Source organism: Pempheris klunzingeri, chromosome 16 (genome assembly GCF_042242105.1).
Source record: "Pempheris klunzingeri isolate RE-2024b chromosome 16, fPemKlu1.hap1, whole genome shotgun sequence".
In the NCBI taxonomy this organism is placed as follows: domain Eukaryota; kingdom Metazoa; phylum Chordata; class Actinopteri; order Acropomatiformes; family Pempheridae; genus Pempheris; species Pempheris klunzingeri.
The window spans coordinates 13,832,724-13,853,965 of record NC_092027.1 but is presented as its reverse complement, the minus strand read 5'-3'; the positions used below and the strand labels follow the sequence as shown (position 1 = coordinate 13,853,965).

The window sequence follows — 21,242 nt, the reverse complement described above, 5'->3', positions numbered from 1 at the left end:
CGCGCTGCATCTCGCGAGAGAGCGCGAGAACGCTAAGGCTAGTGAGCGCGCTAGCCAGTTTTGTTCTCCCGTTTGAGATTAATCTCATTTTATTATGGCCACAATGTCCGGAGGAACAAACCTCGGGATTCCCGGGACAAGCCAAGCCAGCTCCGGAATATCCGTACACCGGAAAAAAGACAGCAGTCCGTCCGCTAGGTTCTGGGAGAGTCCGGATACTTTAGCCCAGCTGGAGGTGGTGCGACAGTGGGTCGGGAAGCACTACAAAAAGGTAGTTAGCTGGCTGCGAAGCTAGCTAACAAGCTAGCCGCCCCCTGCTAGTGAGTCCAATGGCTCAGACTGTAAACAAACGTCTGATACTGGATAACGTTACGTTTACACTGGCAGGGAAGATTTGTGTGATGAAGTTAAGGAGTGCTGTATCTATTTGAAATAGAAATACAAGTGTAAATGTAGCCCACTCGTAGAGGTTAATCAGACCACGTACAACAGTTGAGTTGGCGAGACTATCGGTAAAAGCAGTAACGCCAGGTTATAGGTTGCATCATGATGAAATACACTCCTCTTCATATTCATTTAAAAATATATTTGTGTGTGTGTGTCAGTATGTGTTGGTGGATGCTCCCTCGTGTCAGGCTCTGGCTGCAGTGACCCTGCAGCTCCTTCAGTTTCAAGAGGATGCCTTCGGCAGACAAGCTACCAGTCCTTCTCTCACCAAACTGCCTGTGAGTCTGTCTCTCACTGTCTTTCTTTTAAAAACTGCCATAACACAGAGTATTCTCAATTTGGGATGTCCGATCCTTTTGTTGTAAGGAATTTTCAATATCTATGTTATTTACGTTTATTTAGTCTTACTGTGTTTTTACAGGGGTCAATATAACTACATAAGTGTATGACAAAAAGTAAAGAAATGTACTGGTACTAGGATAGATCTATTTGTTTGACATTTTATAATGCTGTAAATGCAGTACTGCAGTTACCCTGTCTTGACATGTACTTAGAATTATGGTCCTCAGTGTAAGAGGACAGAGTAAGGTGACAGAAAATCTGGCAAAATGGGTTAAAGACAAACAAACAACAAAACAGATTGTTTTTACAATTTCTCTGTAGGCACATTGCTTCCTGGACCTGCGGCCAGGAGGTGGGATGTGCCATATTCTTGGCACTGCCTACAAGTTCAAGGCTGAGCAAGGCTGGTGAGTTTCAGACCTCTGGTGCTTCCGGTGCTTTTTCATCGTAGAATGCTTCCTATTGTCTCTCATCACCTCTCTCCTTCTACAGGCGGAGGTTTGACTTGCAGAATCCATCAAGAACTGAAAGGAATGTTGAGATGTTTGGTGCTATTGAAAGAGCTCTCATCCAGGTGACATAGACACGCATAGAAATACACATACATATCAAGCCACCAAGTATGCACCACTGATGACCTTATACCTGTGTTTGTCTACAGAACAACTGCATGTCACTTCCTGTGGTATATCTGGATCCAACTGTGGATCAGGAGCTGTCTAGCAGACTTACGGATATTATCATCAAACATCAGGTATAGTGCTGCAAAAGAGAGTTAAAGATGAGTGAACATAGGGTGATATGGATTGACAGATGAGAAGATGTCAGTAGGTGAAAATATTCTGAGACAGGTCTAGCTGTTTAAAAAGAAAAAGGAATATGAAACCCAGTGTAGCTGTGATCGTGCTATACAATTGGGTCACAGTTTTCCCTCCCACAGGGTACACTCACTGAGGACCGAACACTTGCCAGTCACCACATCTACCCCTCACCTGCTTCTAAAGAGGAAGGTCAGTCTAAGTTTGTGCATGTATGCGTGTTTTTCATTTTCTTAAATATCTGGTATGTGTTTAGCTTTGTAAAAAAATGTTCATACATCTATTTTCAGATGAATGGATGCGCCCTGTCATGCAGAAAGACAAACATGTCTTGGTACACTGGGGCATGCACCCAGACAGGTAATGCACAAGCACACACATACACACACAGATGCTCATACGCAAAGAGAATACTCACCTAATATGTCTGTTGACACTTTTCAACAGTTATGACAGTTGGCTGTCTTCAAGTGATGTTGAAGGAGAGGTTGAAGAACCACCACACTTGGAAAAGCCGTGGCGGGTTAGTACAGCAACACGCATACAAATAAACAACCCAAAGTGCTAGACCACTCTATGTAAATACATGGCACTGTTTTCTGCTGCATTTACTATATCAATCTGTACATCAATAGTTTACATGTCACAGCATGAGAATACATTCATTAGTAGGTACTACAGAGCAGTGTTTTTCTTTAGTTTGCTCACAGTTAGAGCAGTGATGGTAGTCAGCAGGGACAAAGTTTTAGAACAGAAACAGACCAGAGACTGTATATAAGTAATGGAGGCTTTTTTAAGGTGACAGGTAACTTGAGATACCTATTGATTTGTCTGCCAAGTAAATTTTATCTGCATTTGATAGTATGACCTGGATTGTGTTCATTTTGGTCACTTGATAAGATACACCAGCATGCACCACATTAATACTCATTTGTGTGTGTGTGTGTGTGTGTGTGTGTGTGTGTGTGTGTGTGTGTGTGTGTGTGTGTGTGTGTGTGTGTGTGTGTGTGTGTGTGTGTGTGTGTGTGTGTGCGTGCGTGTGCGCGTGTGTGTGTGTGTGTGTGTGTGCGCGTGCGCGTGCGTGCGTGTGTGTCTGTGCGCTCACTCCAGGTCCATGCTGGCTGGGCTCTGGACACAGATGTTTTCAACGAGTGGATGAATGAGGAAGACTATTGTGTGGATGAGAGGAATGTACCAGTCATTCTCCGTCAGCGTATTCACCTCTGGGACGACCAGGTTTGTGTGAAACTGTTGGCGGGCTTGTGAAGGGAAATATCAATCATTAATGCTCAGATCTCACAGTTTTCTGGTGGGAAATGTGGGTAGACTTGTCAACCATTACATTTTCAAAATATGAAGACTGTCAATCTGTGATATATGTTAATTGTACTTACACTCTTGTTTTCTTAGTTTTTCACCTTCTACCCTCTGTTGCAGGACTCCAAATCCACCCCTTCTAAAAAGAGAAGACGCTCACCCTCTCCTCCGTCCTCTGAAGGCAGAAAGAAAGGAAAGAAGGGGTAAGAACTGTTTTAACTAAACAGGATGGCATGCTCTTGGTTTTGCAATTCAGTGTGCGGTCACAGCATTTTTGTTTTGTGTGTGTGCACAGGAGAAGGCGTGGACAACAGGAGGAAGAGCCAGAAGAGGACTTGACCAAAGACATGGAGGACCCTACCCCTGTTCCTAACATGGAGGAGGTTATACTTCCCAAGAATGGTAAAACACCAGTAAAACAGTGACTAAAAAACTGCCACACAGAAGTGTTCAGTGAAGTAGCATTTCTTCCCTACACCATTTTCACTAAGTCTCCCTCTCTTGTAGTCAACCTGAAGAAGGACAGTGAGAATACTCCTGTCAAAGGAGGGACCATGGCTGATCTGGGTAGGTTTGCAAGCGTGCTAATGAGTTAGTAGTGTTATTTGTGGGTATGCACTTTTTCACCCTTCCTTTACTTCTTGTTTTCAGATGAACAGGAGGATGATTTCCCAGGAAGGGTAAATATGAAGTTATTTTACTTACTAGTCTGGGTCAATTACTATCTTTGTTTCAGGGAAGTAAAAGTGCTATTACCTTTCACCACACACCACATCAATCACAGTTTAAGGGAAAAACTTTCAACAGAAGGATTCAGTTTCACTCCAAATCACTCAAAGTACAGAAGAATATCATCGAGGCCTAATTCAAATACAAATGGAAACTTGAACAGGAATATCAGCACCATGGACACTAAACAAGCCCTTCAGAAGTAGGAACACTTATTGATTATGACCCAAAACCCAAGTTATCTGCAATAACTGACCTTATTTGCTGAAGACTTACACATCTTCTATACATGGTTTGGCACCATCAACTGCCCTGAGGAATATGAGGAACTATTACTGCTCCCTAAAGGAAAAAAACTGCTAGAGTGAAAACCAGACAAGGCTCTGGGGCTAGATGGCATCCAGGCACGGATGCCCAAAGACATGGAGCTCTCACTCATCATCATCTGGGAATCTTACAGGACCACTTCACTGCCCACCCTAAGGAAAACATCCACTGTCATACCGATGCCCAAGAAACTCCGCACCTCAGAACTAAACCATTACTGGCCAAATGCACTGGCTTCAATAATTATGAAATGCCTGGAAAAACTGTTGCTTAACATCATCCTTCCAATTGTCAGACCACAATTTGACCACTGGGTATACAACTCTCTGAGTGAGAAAACCACAAACCGTTATAGTGGGGTACTATATTATCCTCAACCTCTATCACAAACACAGAAGCCCCACAAGGCTGTGTCTGAGCCTCTTCCTCTCCATCTTCCCCGTCACACAGTGGTGCATGAACAATTACCTGCAGGTGAATGTGGCAAAGACACAAGAACTGCTCATTAATGATTCGAGCTCGCACTGCACAGCCCACAAATCCACCCACGAACCACCTGCATCGGTAATGAAACTGCTGATGATGGAGTCCTCGTACTCTTCCTGGACAATAAACTGAGCTTTGAACAACACACCACTGATATCCACAAACGCCGCCAACAAAGATTCTCAACCATCCACAGACTCAAAGCACTTTCTGCTGCCCCTCACCTTCAGTTGTTGCTCTAAAGAAGGATCATTTAACCCATTTTCTGCTACTGTTGCCCCTGTTTCTTCACCGTTTTAGCTGCCTCCAATCAAAGCAAATCCGTGCACATCACACACAACACCTCCAAAATGATTTGCCTCCCCACTCCCAACCTCTTAGACCTCAAAGCAAAGCCATTACATGCAGAGCACACAACATGACACATCAGCACACCAGCCACCCCCTCTGCCTGCCCATTCTTCACACTGCTTCCATCTGGTCACAGATGCAGATCCTTGGCCTGGAAAATGGCACAGTATGGCAGGAGTTTAGTCCCCTCTACCATAGCAGCACTAAACAAAGTACCCCAATAACTCCCATGTGTGTATGGGCTGTTGGTGTATACTATACCACCTATCCATTACATTTACTCTGTGTGTGCGTGTGTGTACAGGAAGATGAGGATGGGAGAGCGGACATACCTCGCCTGTCAGAGGGAGAGGACAGCATCACAGAACAAACCCATCATATCATAATACCAAGCTACACATCTTGGTTCAATTACAACAGGTAAATAAATGCACATAGATGTACATACTTGTGACACTGACTATTACTCCAAACTCCCAACTTTATTACCTAACCCCTAATAACCTTTCTCTCCATGTATTCCAGCATCCACTCGATAGAGAAACGTGCGTTGCCTGAATTCTTCAATGGAAAAAACAAGTCCAAATCTCCAGAAATGTGAGTACTGCAGACACTCAGACACTCTTTATTATTCAAGCCTTATCAGATGATGGAGATGGGGGTCACTAAAATCATGATCTTTACCGCACACTGCAGCTTCCTGGCATACCGTAACTTCATGATCGACACATACCGGCTCAACCCCCAGGAATACCTCAGCTCAACGTCCTGCAGGCGCAACCTCACAGGAGACGTCTGTGCTGTCATGAGGTATAATTTATTGTGTGGGTGTTTTCTGCCGTGCATTGTCTGTTGCATCTGCTAAATTGGGTGTAGTGTGTGGGTGTTCTGAAATATGAGTCTTTTAACAAATTGAATCTGTTAATGTTGGGAAGGAGCATGCGGTTTGTGTACTTAATGGGTCTGCAGTTCTAAAGCAACTTTTATGTTTAATTACAGTCCCACATGGCACATGTTGTTTTGTCTGTATATTTTACTTATTTCCATTTGTGGAGGTAATTTTACAGCTGAAATACAAGTGAATAAGTAGAAAAATGTTTTTTGCATCCAGGGTTCATGCATTTTTGGAGCAGTGGGGTTTGATTAACTACCAGGTGGATGCAGAGAGCAGGCCCCTCCCCATGGGACCCCCACCCACGCCTCATTTCAATGTACTGGCTGACACACCGTCCGGGCTGGCCCCCCTACAACACAAACCCCTGCAGGTAAAATACACATACACATACATACACACACACACACACGCACACAGTACATGACGACAGCTCTACACGTGTAAGATGCATTTGAAACAGACGTTGTATAATCTGAAATGCCTCCCGGTAAACTCTCACCCTTGTAGGTGTCAGCCTCGCAGCACATGTTGTACTTCCCAGAAAAGAGCAGAGAGAAGCCTTCAGACTGCCAAAATTTTGGTCTGCGCTCTGACATCTACACCAAGAAACACCCTAAGGTCTCACACTGTAACTCATTTTATGTTCATTTGCTGATATATTTATTTATATATAAGTCTGTTGTTTTAACATTTTTTACAATTAAGTGTAAAGTGGTTACCAGAATTAATCTAAAATTAGACATCTGTCTCAGACCAAAGGAGCGAGTGCAGGGAGGGAATGGACAGAGCAAGAGACGCTCTTGCTATTAGAGGTAAGACAACCCAGTTATGTTTCTGGCTTTCTGTCATAAATCTTACACATGACTCATTGCCCTCCTGATCTTTTACATAAGCCCTGATGTTTTGCAACTTGTCCTCAGCCCTGCCTGTGTGTCTGTTTTTTGGTCTTTGTCTCTCGCCTGTATCTCTCTCAGGCCTTAGAGGTCTACAGAGACGACTGGAATAAAGTATCTGAGCACGTAGGCTCCAGAACACAGGACGAGTGCATCCTCCACTTCCTTCGTCTGCCGATAGAAGACCCTTACCTAGAAGACTCCTCGGCCTCCCTTGGCCCTCTGGCGTACCAACCCGTGCCTTTCAGCCAATCAGAAAACCCCGTCATGAGCACTGTGGCCTTCCTGGCATCCGTGGTGGACCCACGGGTGGCATCTTCGGCAGCTAAGGCAGCTCTGGGTGAGAGGACTGAGGAGGGACTGTTGATTTTCTTTGTGTAGTCTAGGTTTTGGTGTGGTTCTGAGATGGTATATCCAATTACTGTATGTATGTAATAATTCCAAATCTTTGTCTTCAGAGGAGTTCTCCCGAGTGCAGGAGGAGTCGGTGGATAAGATCTCTGAAACGTCCAACCAGCCCGACAAAACAGGTACAACTGTAATATTCATGTGCACATAATCTTACACAGATCAATCTATTTCTCCAAGCTGTCTACAATGCATCTTTTATTCTGTTTCCCTCTGTCCTTCAGAATCATTGGATGCAGAAAAAATTGAGACAAACTCCACCCCCCATCAGGTGAAACAGCAATAAGAGCTTTGAGCGACTTATATTTTATGTGTTACTGATTTCTGTGGCTTATCTTAAGTGTGTTTGTGTGTGCACTTTTGGATCTGCCTAAGGTCCCTTTAAGGACATACGGGCTCAAGGTGGAACCCAGTGGTGCCAAAGTGGTGGGAGTACGAGTCAAAAGAGAAAACGCTGAAAACACACTTGCAGATGAGAGAGATGGTACGTAAATATGTTCAGTATATGTGTTTATTGCTTTATAGCATTATTTTATGCGTGTAAATGTGCATGTCTGTCTACATGAAAGAAATGTTGTCTCAGATTCAGGAAGGGTAGAGGACGAGGAGAGCGTTGGGCGACAGGAGGGAGACGGAGATGAGAGGGGAGTGATGGAGCAGGACCTGGTGGAGGGCAGCGTTTCCGTGGCAGCGGCAGCTGCTCTGGCCTCAGCTGCCACAAAGGCCAAGGTAAAGCCCGCCCTTCCAATTCAAAACAGGCCAATCGCAGAAACCTAAAGTGAAGAAATGGTTGTCATTTTAAAAAAAGGGCTTTTTTTCCCAGCTGTGTCACAGGGCTCCTAGCAACCAAGACAGGCACTGTCTTGGTGATCACTTTAAAACATGAGTCATTTAATTGAGCATAAGAAGGATTTATGGTATTAGATTAGAAACTGAAATCAGAGTGAAAAAGAATGAAAATAAATGGTCCTGTAAGTTGGGTTTGATTCCAAATTTGTGTTTCTTTTGTGGTAACTCATTGAGGTGTTACATCTTGTTCAGTCTCAACACAAACATATACAAGTTGTAGCTGTGTACAGAAGTGGCTGCTCAGTTATTCATTACTTTGTGAGTGCACGTTAGCTGGCTTTGGCTAACACATTTTTAGCTATTTTCCAAATCAGATGCAGTAACAAGGAATTTCCTTGAGTTTGCCAACAGATAATATAATGACTAATAATCCAATCTGAAATATGGACACGCATATCAGTGGTTAGAGTTTGGCTTTCAGTCATCTTTGTTTCCAAATGTGTTTTGGCCTCAATACGCCTGGTAATAAAATACTGTGAGGAAAGTAAATGTTGAAAATGGCTACCATGCTGAGAACATTTTGGGAAATAAACGTATTTCTTTTCTAGCTGAGAGTTACATGAGAAGATGTAAACTACTGTCATTTGTCACTTGTCATTTTTACTCGTTGGATTTTGTTTTGATCATTTTTTATTATTTTGTTTATTATTAAACAAAATGAGATATGTTGTGTTATTCAAAGATTTGTTAGCTTTGGACAGAACTATGCTAGCTGTTGCTCCTTGTCTTCAATCTTTTAGATGTTCAAAAACATGGCCAGCTGCTGTGATAAAGATAGCTTTACCAATAATATAAACCTTTGGCAGCACGAGCACTTACCCATGATGGGTAGTTAGTTATCAATCGGTGTCCCACCGCTGGATGCTGCTGATTGATTTGGTAGTTTTCTTCCATTCACTCTCTTCATTTATCTTCACCTTCCCTCCTTGTCATGTTCTGTCACACCTGATTTATTCCACCCTCCTCTCGCCACTTATCTTTTTCTCTTCTACCTCAGTGTTTTCTTTTATCTTTACCTCCACTACCTTTCTCATTTCATTCCCTCTTAACTGTTACATGCGCTCACCGCCCAGCTCCCCACTCATGTATGGTGTCTCTTCTCTTCTAACTTCATCCACCTCTAACTTCCTCGGTTTTTGCCTCATGTGTTTGCAGCACTTGGCGGCAGTAGAAGAGAGGAAGATCAAGTCCCTGGTGGCTCTGCTGGTGGAGACCCAGATGAAGAAGCTGGAGATCAAGCTGAGACATTTTGAGGAGCTGGAGACCATCATGGACCGTGAAAAAGAGGCTGTGAGTGAACGTAACTTCAGCTATAGCCCAAACCAAGTGAAGAGAGCAACAGTGAACCAAAATGCTCTATTATCTAGTTAGACACCTGTTTGTGCAAACGTGTGTATATGTGTGTATGTGTGTGTTTTTATCATGTAGCTGGAGCAGCAGCGGCAGCAGCTTCTGTCAGAGAGACAGACTTTCCACACAGAGCAGCTGAAACAAGCAGAGATGAAGGTTCGCCAGCAGAGGGAGCAGCAGGGGCAGTCGGGATACACAGTGCAGCATTCAGGTCTGACCACATACAGGCGCGCACACACACACATACAAAACCAGAAACAGACACCCTCCAAGAAATGAGACACTAACAAATCAGATTGGCCCTTTAAAGACACAACAGGCCCACATGTTTTAACAGTAGAATGCATCCAGTGTTACCCAGCTATTAATTCACATCTGTTAAATTATTGTCTGTTCCAATGCTTAACATCAGTAATTTTCTCATTACATTTCAGCCCTGCCTGCTCCTTCAGGCCAATCCGTGCCCAACCGGATGATGCCTGCGGGAGGAACTGCCCAGGCGATGGCCCCTCGACACTCTGGAGCTCCCAATGGCATGTGTGAGTATTTTTATTATTGATTCTAAATACAGTGTTGTTCTATTTTGAGTCTAATTCTGTGGGTGTGAAGACACTAACTTCCTCTGTCACTACGTCAGATCCGTCCTCACAGCCTGATGGGATAGCTCCTCCAGCGTCCAGTCACAGCTGAACTGACCAGACAAACAAGACAAGTACATGAATCCTCCTTCAACCGGGAGCAGACACACATCAAAATGTAACACTGGCATAAATGTTCAGGTCTAACTCTTCAGAAGTCACATGTTTATAGACTGACAGACACACAAACGCATAAACACACAGTTGATGTGTATTTGGTCAACGGCTCAGTCCGTCTTACATCTGTGAAATATTTGTGCTCTGATGCCGGAGTTGAGAAATCTGAAGATTGAACTCAGCTCATTAAAGTTGTTTTACATGAAACTGAATTTATCGTTTGTTCTAGTCTTACACGTATGTGTGTGTGTGCACAAACACTTCTTTATATAGTTATGAGAACAAATGTTGGGTTTAAACCATTGTTGTGAGGACATTCCGGCATCGTGAGGACAATTTGCCTGATCCTCACAACTTCAAAGAGGCATTTGAGGGTTAAAACTTGGTTTTAAGGTCAAGTTTAGACTTCAGTTCAGCTTAGGCTAAGGGGCTAGAGAGTGTATTTTAGTAATGAGTGCCCTCACAACTACAGAAAGACAAGCATTAGTGTGTTTGTGCATGTGTGCTCATGGAACATTTCCAAGTACCCAGCAGCTATACAACAACAATAACATTACTTTTCATTTCCCTGTGTCCCTCTTGTGCACTGAATGTACAAAAAGTTTGGACTAATTGCCCATTCATTAAGCACAGTGAGGGAATCCAGTTGCATTCATTTTTGTTTTCAATAACATCATACGTGTTCATTCAAGTTTTATAAAAGCAAATTACATATGTGGCACTTCTCTAAGACACATTGTGTGGCGTGTTTAAACAAAGTGAGGGAATAATAACTAAAATATGTTCCTTGTCTTTGCATTCTCTAAAGCTTCTGGTTATCCACTTTTCTTCTTGTCAGCTGATTCCTGGTTCCCCTTCAGTAACACATAGCCAAGTATGAGAAACCGTGTGTCTTACAGAAACACATGCTATCTTAGATTGCATTTTGATCAGATCAGTGGCATCCAGTGCGATCATTCCAATAACTGCCTTGGTTAACTCCGGAAAAACAGGAAGAGTAATCAGTGAGTCTGCCATCTTTGCTTTTATTGCAGTGTTGTCCCTCCATCAGTGATTTGATGAATTAACTTGTCAGTCGCTTTTCTGCAAAAAAGAAGGAAAAACACTGACACTAACTGATATTATTACAATTAGCATTTAAACATAATGCAGTTTACTTGTGTTATTCTGACAAAACAGACCTCTGGAGCGATTGTTGAATTACTTACCAAGATGAGCGTGCACTAACACTGCTGCTATGGCTGCCACAGCCACAATTCCAATTATAATCAACAAACCAGGGGTGGTTATTGACAAACTCACCAAAGAAAATTCCATAAAATTCAAAGATGCCCTAAAAAGGGAGTGAGAATCAGTCAGAATCTGTACTCACTCAGAGCAGCATGACTGCATGTGATATTATTTATGCCATGACATTTGGGACAGACAATGTTCCTCCCTGGCTTGACTGTATTATATCTTTGATAATCATATTTTCGTATTTGACCTGATGATGGATACGCAGGTTAAACATTATACTTGCTGAATGAACATCAGCACTCTCATTGTGAGCTCAGTATGTCAGCAAAGAAACCCTGTGGCCATGTGCAGCATCACACAGCTGATGGCCTCAAACACTGCTAATTAGGGCCCGAGCACTAAGCGGTGCGAGGACCCTATTGAAACTGCGTGGGGGAAAAATGTGCAAGGGAGGAAACGGGCCAGTACCCAAGAACCAAGAGGTGTACGGACCTCATAGGCCTCGAGCAGGTAGGCCTCGAAAAAATACGTGAAATGAAAAAAACCAGGAGACCAGGGGGCCAAAAACATAGTTGAAATGCAAGGAATTATTCTTCTTCTTCTTTTTTAGGCAAATGAATTGCATTTTTGGGGGCCTAAACATGCACAAAAAGTCATGAAAGTTTGCAGAAAATTCAGTTGTGGTGAAAAATTACGTATTTCACAGGTTTCGCAAATGGGTGTGACAAAATGGCTCTGTAGTGCCACCTAAACTCAGCCCCGGAACTGCGTTTTATGTACATGTACGAAATTCGGTGGGTTCATGTATCTCTTCAGGACTAACACAAAAAGTCTCTTGGAGCGATGACCTCAACCCAACAGGAAGTCGGCCATATTCAATTCAATTTTCAATTCAATTTTATTTGTATAGCCCAATATCACAACAGAGTGTCTCATAGTGCTTTACAAAGTTCACTGAAATAAACAAGTGTAAGCGAACAAACAATCTAATAAAGAGTCCAGCAGTCGATGAGGCCAATGGATCAGTCCGGTGGATCTTTATGACCCTCCTTCTTCGGGAAGGAAAAACTCAAAAAACCCAGTGGGAAAAGAGAAACCTCCGGGAGCACCACAGTGAAGGAGAGATCCAGCTCCCAAGGACGGACAGGCTGTATTGGATTTTTCACGCATTTTTGGCGATTTACAGACGGGAGCGATCCGTCTGTCAGGATCTGATCTGTTCCTCTGTGTTTAAACTGGTTTTCTCCGGGTGCTCCGGTTTATCCAACATACAAAAAACAAACAAACAAAAAATCTGAAATAATTTGAAATAAAAACTTAAATTAGAAATTAAATATTGATTTCCTGTGTAGTTGTTCCTCTGTAGAGCATCGTTCAGAACTCTTCAGACTGGTGTCTTACTGTTCATATCATACTGGGATACAATCAAGGACTGTTTACTGAGTATCAGCTGATCTGATCTGATTTAATGTTGCACATAAATATATATATATTATAACATTATAATATGTATCATATAATAAAATGACATGTCATTTTAATTTAATTGTCTAATTGTAGCATGAAGAAACAGTTCAACATTTTCAGAAATGTGCTATTTAGCTTTCTCTCCAAGAGTGAGATGAGGTCACTCCAGCACGTAACTCACCCTGAAACCACTGTGTTATTTTTACATTTCTGTTTGTGTTCACACTCAACCCAGACACAACGTGTTTTCGTCTATGAGTTTAAGAGGTGTTCACAGGTGTGTTTTTGAACTCTGGACAGATCCAGGCTGGCTGTTTCCCCCTGCTTCCACTCTTTATGCTAAGCTAGGCTAACCACGTCCTGCCTCCAGCTCCAGCTCTTCTTTTAAATTGAGTAGTCACGGACAAAGTGTGTTTTCATATAATTAGATATTATCACTGGTGCATTTACAGGCCAAAAAAAATCTAAACACAAAGGGAACAGCACTCAGACACATTTGTTTTTAAAGGAAACCTTCAAATAAATATTGTAGTGACAAAATGGGTTATTTCAACCAGAATTATAATGTAATATTTCCTACTGCAGCGTTACAAATCAGCTTGTGTTGTGTTCAGGTGTGTGATCAGGATGTACGACACATGCGGCCCATCTTCTGCTCTTAGTATGCGACGGTGTGAAGCGATGAGGTGTCACATCGTCACATGGGTCAGAGTCTCCCTGCAGGAACCTCCAGCTGGTTTCCTCATGACAGAACCAACTAATCCTGCAGTCACACTGAAGCTTTCCTCGTTTCACTGCAGCTCAGTCAGACATTAAAGTGGAACTTTAATGAAAAAAATTGGTCCAGTTTGCCTCAGTCGACTGCCAACTGCACCTGATCACAGTAGGTCCACTAAAAGTGCTTGTTTGATCCACTGACAGGCTCAGAGTGTTATTCTAAGTGTGTGACAGCATCATGGAAAGGATCCCTACAGAGAGAGACCTGGAAGATCCTTTTGGTTTAACCACAAACAGCCGTTATATCGCTCTCTGCACACACACCAGACTACATTCACTAAAACAGGGATTTTACCACACAGAACACAGGAAGCTGCTGCTCTGCTGCTGCCTCATTCGGTTAGTATGTGTGTGTTGTTGTGTGCTACATAAATATTTCTTTGGATCCAAACTAACCATTACAAGCATCGAAGTAACACAATGACATAAACAAACTCACTGATTGAGTCAGCTGTAGAAGAGAAGCACTGATGTTCTGTTCGGTAAAATCCCTGTTTTATCGCGTGGAAGGGTTGGAGTCCAGCAACAGGACGGAGCCGCCGCACGCAACGGAGGTGCGAGGGCCCTCCAACGCTGCTTGCAGCTTTAATTCATTTTAAATTACAACACGAAATAACATTACATTACAACACTAAAATTATGCAACCATTATTAAATCAAACATTGTACCTCATGAGAAAATTGACTTGTTTGTTTGAACATCCATTGTAAGACCGTTTTTATCGGAAACCCAGACAGTAATGCTTCTTAAAAAATAGACCCTATATTATCTGTATTAAATTGAAGGTAAAGTTACTTACACAGTCACGCCCATGTTTTATCCCTCTCTTAATAGTTGTGTACCAAGTCAAAGCGAAGAATTGTGTCTAATTTCTGTTTGGCCCCTTTATAGGGCTGCTTAAAAGGTGTGGTCCAGCGCATTGCTGCAATTCAAGCACAGTAACTGAAAATACCATGTAGGTCATTTTCCAGTTTCGCAACAGCGAAATTATATTGTTTTATCGTCTGATTATGGTGCCTGTCATGCATTCCCTATATAGAGGAATAGTGCTTTCATTCCCTATATACAGTGGGGCAAAAAAGTATTTAGTCAGCCACCAATTGTGCAAGTTCTCCCACTTAAAAAGATGAGAGAGGCCTGTAATTTTCATCATAGGTATACTTCAACTATGAAAGACAGAATGGGGGGAAAGAATCCAGGAAATCACATTGTAGGATTTTTAAAGAATTTATTTGCAAATTATGGTGGAAAATAAGTATTTGGTCAATAACAAAAGTTCATCTCAATACTTTGTTATATACCCTTTGTTGGCAATGACAGAGGTCAAACGTTTTCTGTAAGTTTTCACAAGATTTTCACACACTGTTGCTGGTATTTTGGCCCATTCCTCCATGCAGGTCTCCTCTAGAGCAGTGATGTTTTGGGGCTGTCGCTGGGCAACACAGACTTTCAACTCCCTCCAAAGATTTTCGATGGGGTTGAGATCTGGAGACTGGCGAGGCCACTCCAGGACCTTGAAATGCTTCTTACGAAGCCACTCCTTCGTTGCCCGGGCGGTGTGTTTGGGATCACTGTCATGCTGAAAGACCCAGCCATGTTTCATCTTCAATGCCCTTGCTGATGGAAGGAGGTTTTCACAAAATCTCACGATACATGGCCCCATTCATTCTTTCCTTTACACGGATCAGTCATCCTGGTCCCTTTGCAGAAAAACAGCCCCAAAGCATGATGTTTCCACCCCCATGCTTCACAGTAGGTATGGTGTTCTTTGGATGCAACTCAGCATTCTTTCTCCTCCAAACACGACAAGTTGAGTTTTTACCAAAAAGTTCTATTTTGGTTTCATCTAACCATATGACATTCTCCCAATCCTCTTCTGGATCATCCAAATGCTCTCTAGCAAACTTCAGACGGGCCTGGACATGTACTGGCTTAAGCAGGGGGACACGTCTGGCACTGCAGGATTTGAGTCCCTGGTGGCGTAGTGTGTTACTGATGGTAGCCTTTGTTACTTTGGTCCCAGCTCTCTGCAGGTCATTCACTAGGTCCCCCCGTGTGGTTCTGGGATTTTTGCTCACCGTTCTTGTTATCATTTTGACCCCATGGGGTGCGATCTTGCGTGGAGCCCCAGATCGAGGGAGATTATCAGTGGTCTTGTATGTCTTCCATTTTCTAATAATTGCTCCTACAGTTGATTTCTTCACACCAAGCTGCTTACCTATTGCAGATTCAGTCTTCCCAGCCTGGTGCAGGTCTACAATTTTGTTTCTGGTGTCCTTTGACAGCTCTTTGGTCTTGGCCATAGTGGAGTTTGGAGTGTGACTGTTTGAGGTTGTGGACAGGTGTCTTTCATACTGATAACGAGTTCAAACAGGTGCCATTAACACAGGTAACGAGTGGAGGACAGAGGAGCCTCTTAAAGAAGAAGTTACAGGTCTGTGAGAGCCAGAAATCTTGCTTGTTTGTAGGTGACCAAATACTTATTTTACCGAGGAATTTACCAATTAATTCATTAAAAATCCTACAATGTGATTTCCTGGATTCTTTCCCCCCATTCTGTCTCTCATAGTTGAAGTTTACCTATGATGAAAATGACAGGCCTCTCTCATCTTTTTAAGTGGGAGAACTTGCACAATTGGTGGCTGACTAAATACTTTTTTGCCCCACTGTATATAGGGAATGAAAGCACTATTCCTCTATATAGGGAATGCATGACAGGCACCATAATCAGACGATAAAACAATATAATTTCGCTGTTGCGAAACTGGAAAATGACCTACATGGTATTTTCAGTTACTGTGCTTGAATTCGAGTGCTCAGCAAACTGTATTTGTGCTCAGGGCTCTGCTTAATTTCCTTGATTTCTAAACCAATATGTGTATATCCAACCATTTACACTGCAAATGCCAGTATGATCACCTTGACCAGTGCAGAGGGAAAGGTGAGACGCCCAACTGCATGTTGCTGTGAGACAAAGCTCTTGGGCTTTATCGCCACCTGGAGGCAGCACTGCGCCCTTTATCAAATCACCTTGAGTTCATTCTGTATCAGATATATAAAGGTGAGCCTGTTAAGTTAGATTCACTGTATCACTGATGCTCCTATGTTTTCATTCCACATTGTGAGTGTTATACCGAGTCATACAGATTAAACTTCTGGTCAATTTATAGTCTCTTAATTACTGTACTGACATGTAGAGTTAGTAAGGTTTTCACTTGTGATGTCTCTGCTCTTCAAACTCTCATCAACATTTGTTGGAGTTGAAATAAGGGCAGGATCTGTTTCTACATCACAATCTCCTGGCAACCTTTCAAAAATCTGAATTTTTTTTAACAATTACCCCTTGAGCAACTGCTGTGCTACTGTTTGAGTGAATTTTGAGTACATGAGTCATTTTAATTTGTGTTTTATGCTTCAACAGTGTGATGGTGACATGTCGCATCAGCAGAAACTTCAGTGTGTGGAGGTAAACCCACACAGATGAGCTCTTAACATAGTTATAGTATGCAAACATTTTGAAATACACACACAAACACACACTGATGCACACTGACATTACCAAAACAGACGAAACATGCAAACAGCTGAATGCAAACGGCAAGAGTCATCAGCTGGGTATAAGATGTGATACAACAATTTTACTGTGATGCTGTGAGATTATAGGCCTTTGTTGAGTTCTAAGCGAGAAGTTCAGAGTGCGATCAAAGTTGGGCTGCACTGTATATTGACGAGATGAGCTTCCAGTCCACAATGAAAGATGAAAAGTGACTCTTCTGCTCTGAAAAGGCAGCACTCTGCTACCTGCTCATTGTTAGTCGTATATATATTGCAGGCTTTATGTGTGTGGATATAGTTCAATAAGCAGCATCTTCTTCTCCCTGGGGTGGCTGCTGCAATGTTGGACGCACTCACTGACACACACAGGGATTGCACTGGAGGGGATTTGGACATCCTGTCCACCCCTCACGGCTCAACACAGGAACAGGATGGAAAAAACGACGTGGCCCGAGCACAACATGCACAAACACATGCATGCACGGAGCTTGGCGTCGACCAAGGTGTGCTATTCTTCCACTCTGGTTCTCAGTAAGATCCATCTGTTCATCCTGCACAGAATAAAACCGACTTCTGTCCCCGTACAGTCGAAAACTAACCATCCTGCCTGCAAAAAGCCAGATACTGGAATCCATTCAATCACTACAGGAGGAGTGAGAGTTTAAAGATAGGGTCTACGTGCTTGTTTGTTTTTATCATGGCAGATATGTGTGTGTGTGTGTGTGTGTGTGTGTGTGTGTGTGTGTGTGTGGGGGGGGGGGGGGGGGGGGGGGGGGGGGTAGGCGGGTGCGGAAGCAATTTCGTTCTGCTCTGTTTGGCAGTGCATCAGTGAACATTTTTCTGTTTCTCCATCCCTACCACTCTCCAGCTCCTTCTCATCATTGTTCGGCCATGTCTGTCCATCCCCTGATTCCAATCACACACACTCTCTCTCTCTTCCCCTCGTGTGACTGTCCCTTTCGCTATCTTTCCCTCTCCCACCCTGCCAACTCCTTCACATTCAAAATCCCGCACCTCCATTGTTACGAATGAGGATTTGAGATATGGACTCAGTTTAGATTTGGTGTTTAATTTTTTTTGAGGATAATTGATGGGGACAGCGGGGTGCTCTGCACAGCAGGGTGTGGGATCATTCGCTCCCTATTCAATGAGTAATGAAAGAAACTGCAATGTTCACTAGGAATGGAGCATTTGGTCTTAATTATTTCATAATGTATTTGACATAATCCCATTTAGGAGGGGAACGTGTATTCAGGCCTACGCAGGCCATTCTGTTAGCTGTTTGTGACAGTAAAGGAGACAGAGAAGCAGGGAAATGGATTAGTGTCACAGAGCAGCAGTTAAGCAATTGTATGATGGTATTTAGGGTGATCGAGGGGAAGATAGCCAAATGTAGTGGTGCAAAGGCAGTGTGAGCAGGGATGTGTGTGCAAGGGGAGAGGGAGAAACTATAGGAAGGGGGAGAATGTATGAAATGGTCATGGATATGTACAGAGGGTGAACTCATTTGTCAAGCCAATGTGTGTGTGTGTGTGTGTGTGTGTGTGAGAGAGAGAGAGAGAGAGAGAGAGAGAGAGAGTGTGTGTGTGTGTGTGTGAGAGAGAGAGTGTGTGTGTGTGTGTGAGAGAGAGGAGAGAGTGTGTGTGTGTGTGTGTGTGTGTGTGTGTGTGTGTGTGTGTGTGTGTGTGTGTGAGAGATGGGGGGGGGCAGCAGATGCCTTTGTCTGGAGCCTATATCACAATATGACCATAAGAGGATTATTCACCACCATGTGCACACACGTACTTCTCTCTGCTGGCCAAAGGCAACACGCACCCAAATAACCCCCTGACACACAAACATCACCCAGAGAGACACACACACACAATGTGGACATGATGTTCACACACATTATCTGTGGTATAAATGGAGCATATTGACTTCCAGTGACAACAGACGCTTGCTTAGACCCCCCCTCAGCCATTAACTACATCTGCTGTATCAGGCTGAGGCTGGACACTGACGAGCATTTGCACGGTGTGCGTGTGTCTCTGTGAGTGTGTGTGAGTGCTCGCACTTGACACCCATACGTACCGTGCGCGCTCGCCGTGCCGTGCCGTGCCGTGCCGCGCTTTGTCGCTCCTCTCCCGTGCAGCCAGAGGGAAAAGGCTTAACGGACCGCATGCAGGCAGCTACGAAGCCGGCTCATTAAAATCTCGTCTGCAGACCCTCCTCCGGTCGCGCGCATTACTACTACAGCTCCTAGAGGTGCTGCCGACGGACCCCAAAGCGCAGAGTGACACGCGCGCGCTAAAGGTGTGGAGGAGAGGGCACGGGCTCGGTACAATGGACCCGAACCCAAGCCGTTAAACGGTTTAGACGCGCGCGCACACACACACACACAAACACACACACACACACACACACACACACACACACACACATATATATATATATATATACAGCAGCTGTGAGGGAGGCCAAACGTTGAGGAGAATAACGGAGACATGGCGAAAACGGGGAAGATCTGAACTTTGGAGGATCCGCTGTGAGGATTACGTACAGCCACACACAATCTGACCGGCGGCACGAGGAGCGGGATCACACGGCGCAGCAGCGTGTCACACGGACAGCCCGCGGTATGGCGCGCGGTAACGGTCGTTTGGGGACCTGGCAGGTGCTGCTGACCATCTCAATGGTCATCATCCCCCTGTCTGCTCACGGTAAGTCCGCTGAGTCCCACCCTGCGCGTGTGTAGGCTTTTGTGTATGTGTGCGTGTGCGAGAAAAGCGCGCACGTGCGTGGATCAAATCACACCTGCATTTGCTTGATGTGGAAAATGACAAATACATTATCTTTGTATTATCAGCGCTGAAAGACTTAAATGTTGCTGTGGGTAACCTGCCGGGCTGTGATGGGCTGATTTTAAGTGGACACTGATGTTTTAAAATGTACTGATCTGATCTGTCTATTGCTTTTTGGCATCTACAGTCACTGTGTTTTAACACATTTGCATTTCAACTGCATTCAAAAGACTATCAATCAATCAATCAATCACCAAACTGTGCTCTTAAATCGTCTGATGGTCTGATATTTTCTGTCATATGCTGAAAGCATCGATCATTAATTACACTTGAACCACTGGCTGTGGTCAAAGGGAAAAAACCTGTAACTGACTTGTTCTACGTGTTAGAAGCTTTATTGTGCGCCAGTATGAGGAAGGAGGATTTGCCTTTCGGTGATCAGACAGAGACATTTGACAGTTCGGTGCCGCAGCTGCGACTCGCCGCGGCGGTGCGTGGCCCAGACAAAGGCGGGATTAGGTGCACCGTGGCCAGGCTACAGGAGGGCTTTTCACCGGCGCTGAAAGGGCTGAATTCCTCCAGACATTCAGGGGAAGCCCGAGACAACCGGGCCCGCTGCACCGCTCCCCTTCTTTGCGCCTTCTCATTGACTGCCCATCCCTTGAGACACGGAGACAGGCAGTGTGGGAACGAAAATCTGACACACTGTGCTCGGCCTCTCTCTGGCACACACACACACACACACACACACACACAAGCCCGGGCTCTGAGATTATGTGGAAAATGTAGGGAATATTGAAATGAGCGCTGCCCAGCAACAGGGTGGCTCGTGCACGCAGAGGGTCGCCGGGGTTCACGTGGGCACGCGCTGACACTGTATCCCCCCCCCCCCCCCCCCCCCCCCACACACACACACACACACACACACCGCCCCCCCTCCAAACCCATCCTTTCTCGCCGCATCTCGCGCCCTCAATGTGTAACCAGGCGTTAACACAGTGACATATTGACCGGTAAATAGACGCCTGGCGTCCCGTCTCTCACACTTTAAACCCCAGTGACCACGTGGCTGTCAATATGAGATTAAGTAGGAGAAATGTTTGCATGAATCTTTGTTTCATTCTCAGTCATCTGGAGCGAAGTGAGAAGATGTATTTCCTCACTCCGTGACCCTTACGCAGTAATAGACCGAGAAAATAAAAATAAAAACCACAACACAAGGTGGAACATTGAGCCTTAATGCTGTTTTAATGTCCCTTTAAAGGGTTATGATGCATCAGTAGCAAGGCAACTATAACACTTTCTTTCTTTCATAGCAGGTCTGAGACATTAAATTCTCATATAAAAGTAAAGCTGCAACGTAATTTCGTCGTTACTAATTAGTCAGTTATTTTTTTTATATCAATCTATATATATTTTGGCTCCTAGAATGTCAGAAAATAGGAGAAATGCT

General features: G+C 43.9%; 1 protein-coding gene across 1 annotated transcript; it reads left to right on the top strand.

Moving 5' to 3' along the window:
• Nucleotides 1-36: 36 nt before the first annotated feature.
• smarcc1b (SWI/SNF related BAF chromatin remodeling complex subunit C1b) lies at nucleotides 37-10,168 on the top strand. Its single transcript, XM_070846411.1, has 28 exons — nucleotides 37-271; nucleotides 606-725; nucleotides 1,111-1,196; nucleotides 1,282-1,363; nucleotides 1,451-1,543; nucleotides 1,730-1,799; nucleotides 1,898-1,967; nucleotides 2,055-2,130; nucleotides 2,718-2,843; nucleotides 3,045-3,127; nucleotides 3,220-3,326; nucleotides 3,432-3,491; nucleotides 3,576-3,604; nucleotides 5,122-5,237; nucleotides 5,343-5,414; nucleotides 5,514-5,627; nucleotides 5,929-6,082; nucleotides 6,220-6,330; nucleotides 6,465-6,524; nucleotides 6,687-6,945; nucleotides 7,064-7,135; nucleotides 7,238-7,284; nucleotides 7,389-7,497; nucleotides 7,597-7,742; nucleotides 9,018-9,152; nucleotides 9,291-9,423; nucleotides 9,647-9,751; nucleotides 9,850-10,168. Exons 1-28 carry the CDS (start codon nucleotides 95-97, stop codon nucleotides 9,900-9,902), a joined length of 2,865 nt encoding a protein of 954 aa, XP_070702512.1. The 5' UTR covers nucleotides 37-94; the 3' UTR covers nucleotides 9,903-10,168.
• The last annotated feature ends 11,074 nt before the right edge of the window (nucleotides 10,169-21,242 follow it).

Excerpts from the sequence above, each read along its gene's own strand:
- smarcc1b (XM_070846411.1), top strand. The coding sequence starts at position 95 with ATGGCCACAATGTCCGGAGGAACAAACCTCGGGATTCCCGGGACAAGC. Across the intron at positions 726-1,110 it reads CTTCTCTCACCAAACTGCCT|GCACATTGCTTCCTGGACCT; the intron begins GTGAGTCTGTCT and ends ATTTCTCTGTAG. Across the intron at positions 6,331-6,464 it reads ACACCAAGAAACACCCTAAG|ACCAAAGGAGCGAGTGCAGG; the intron begins GTCTCACACTGT and ends CATCTGTCTCAG.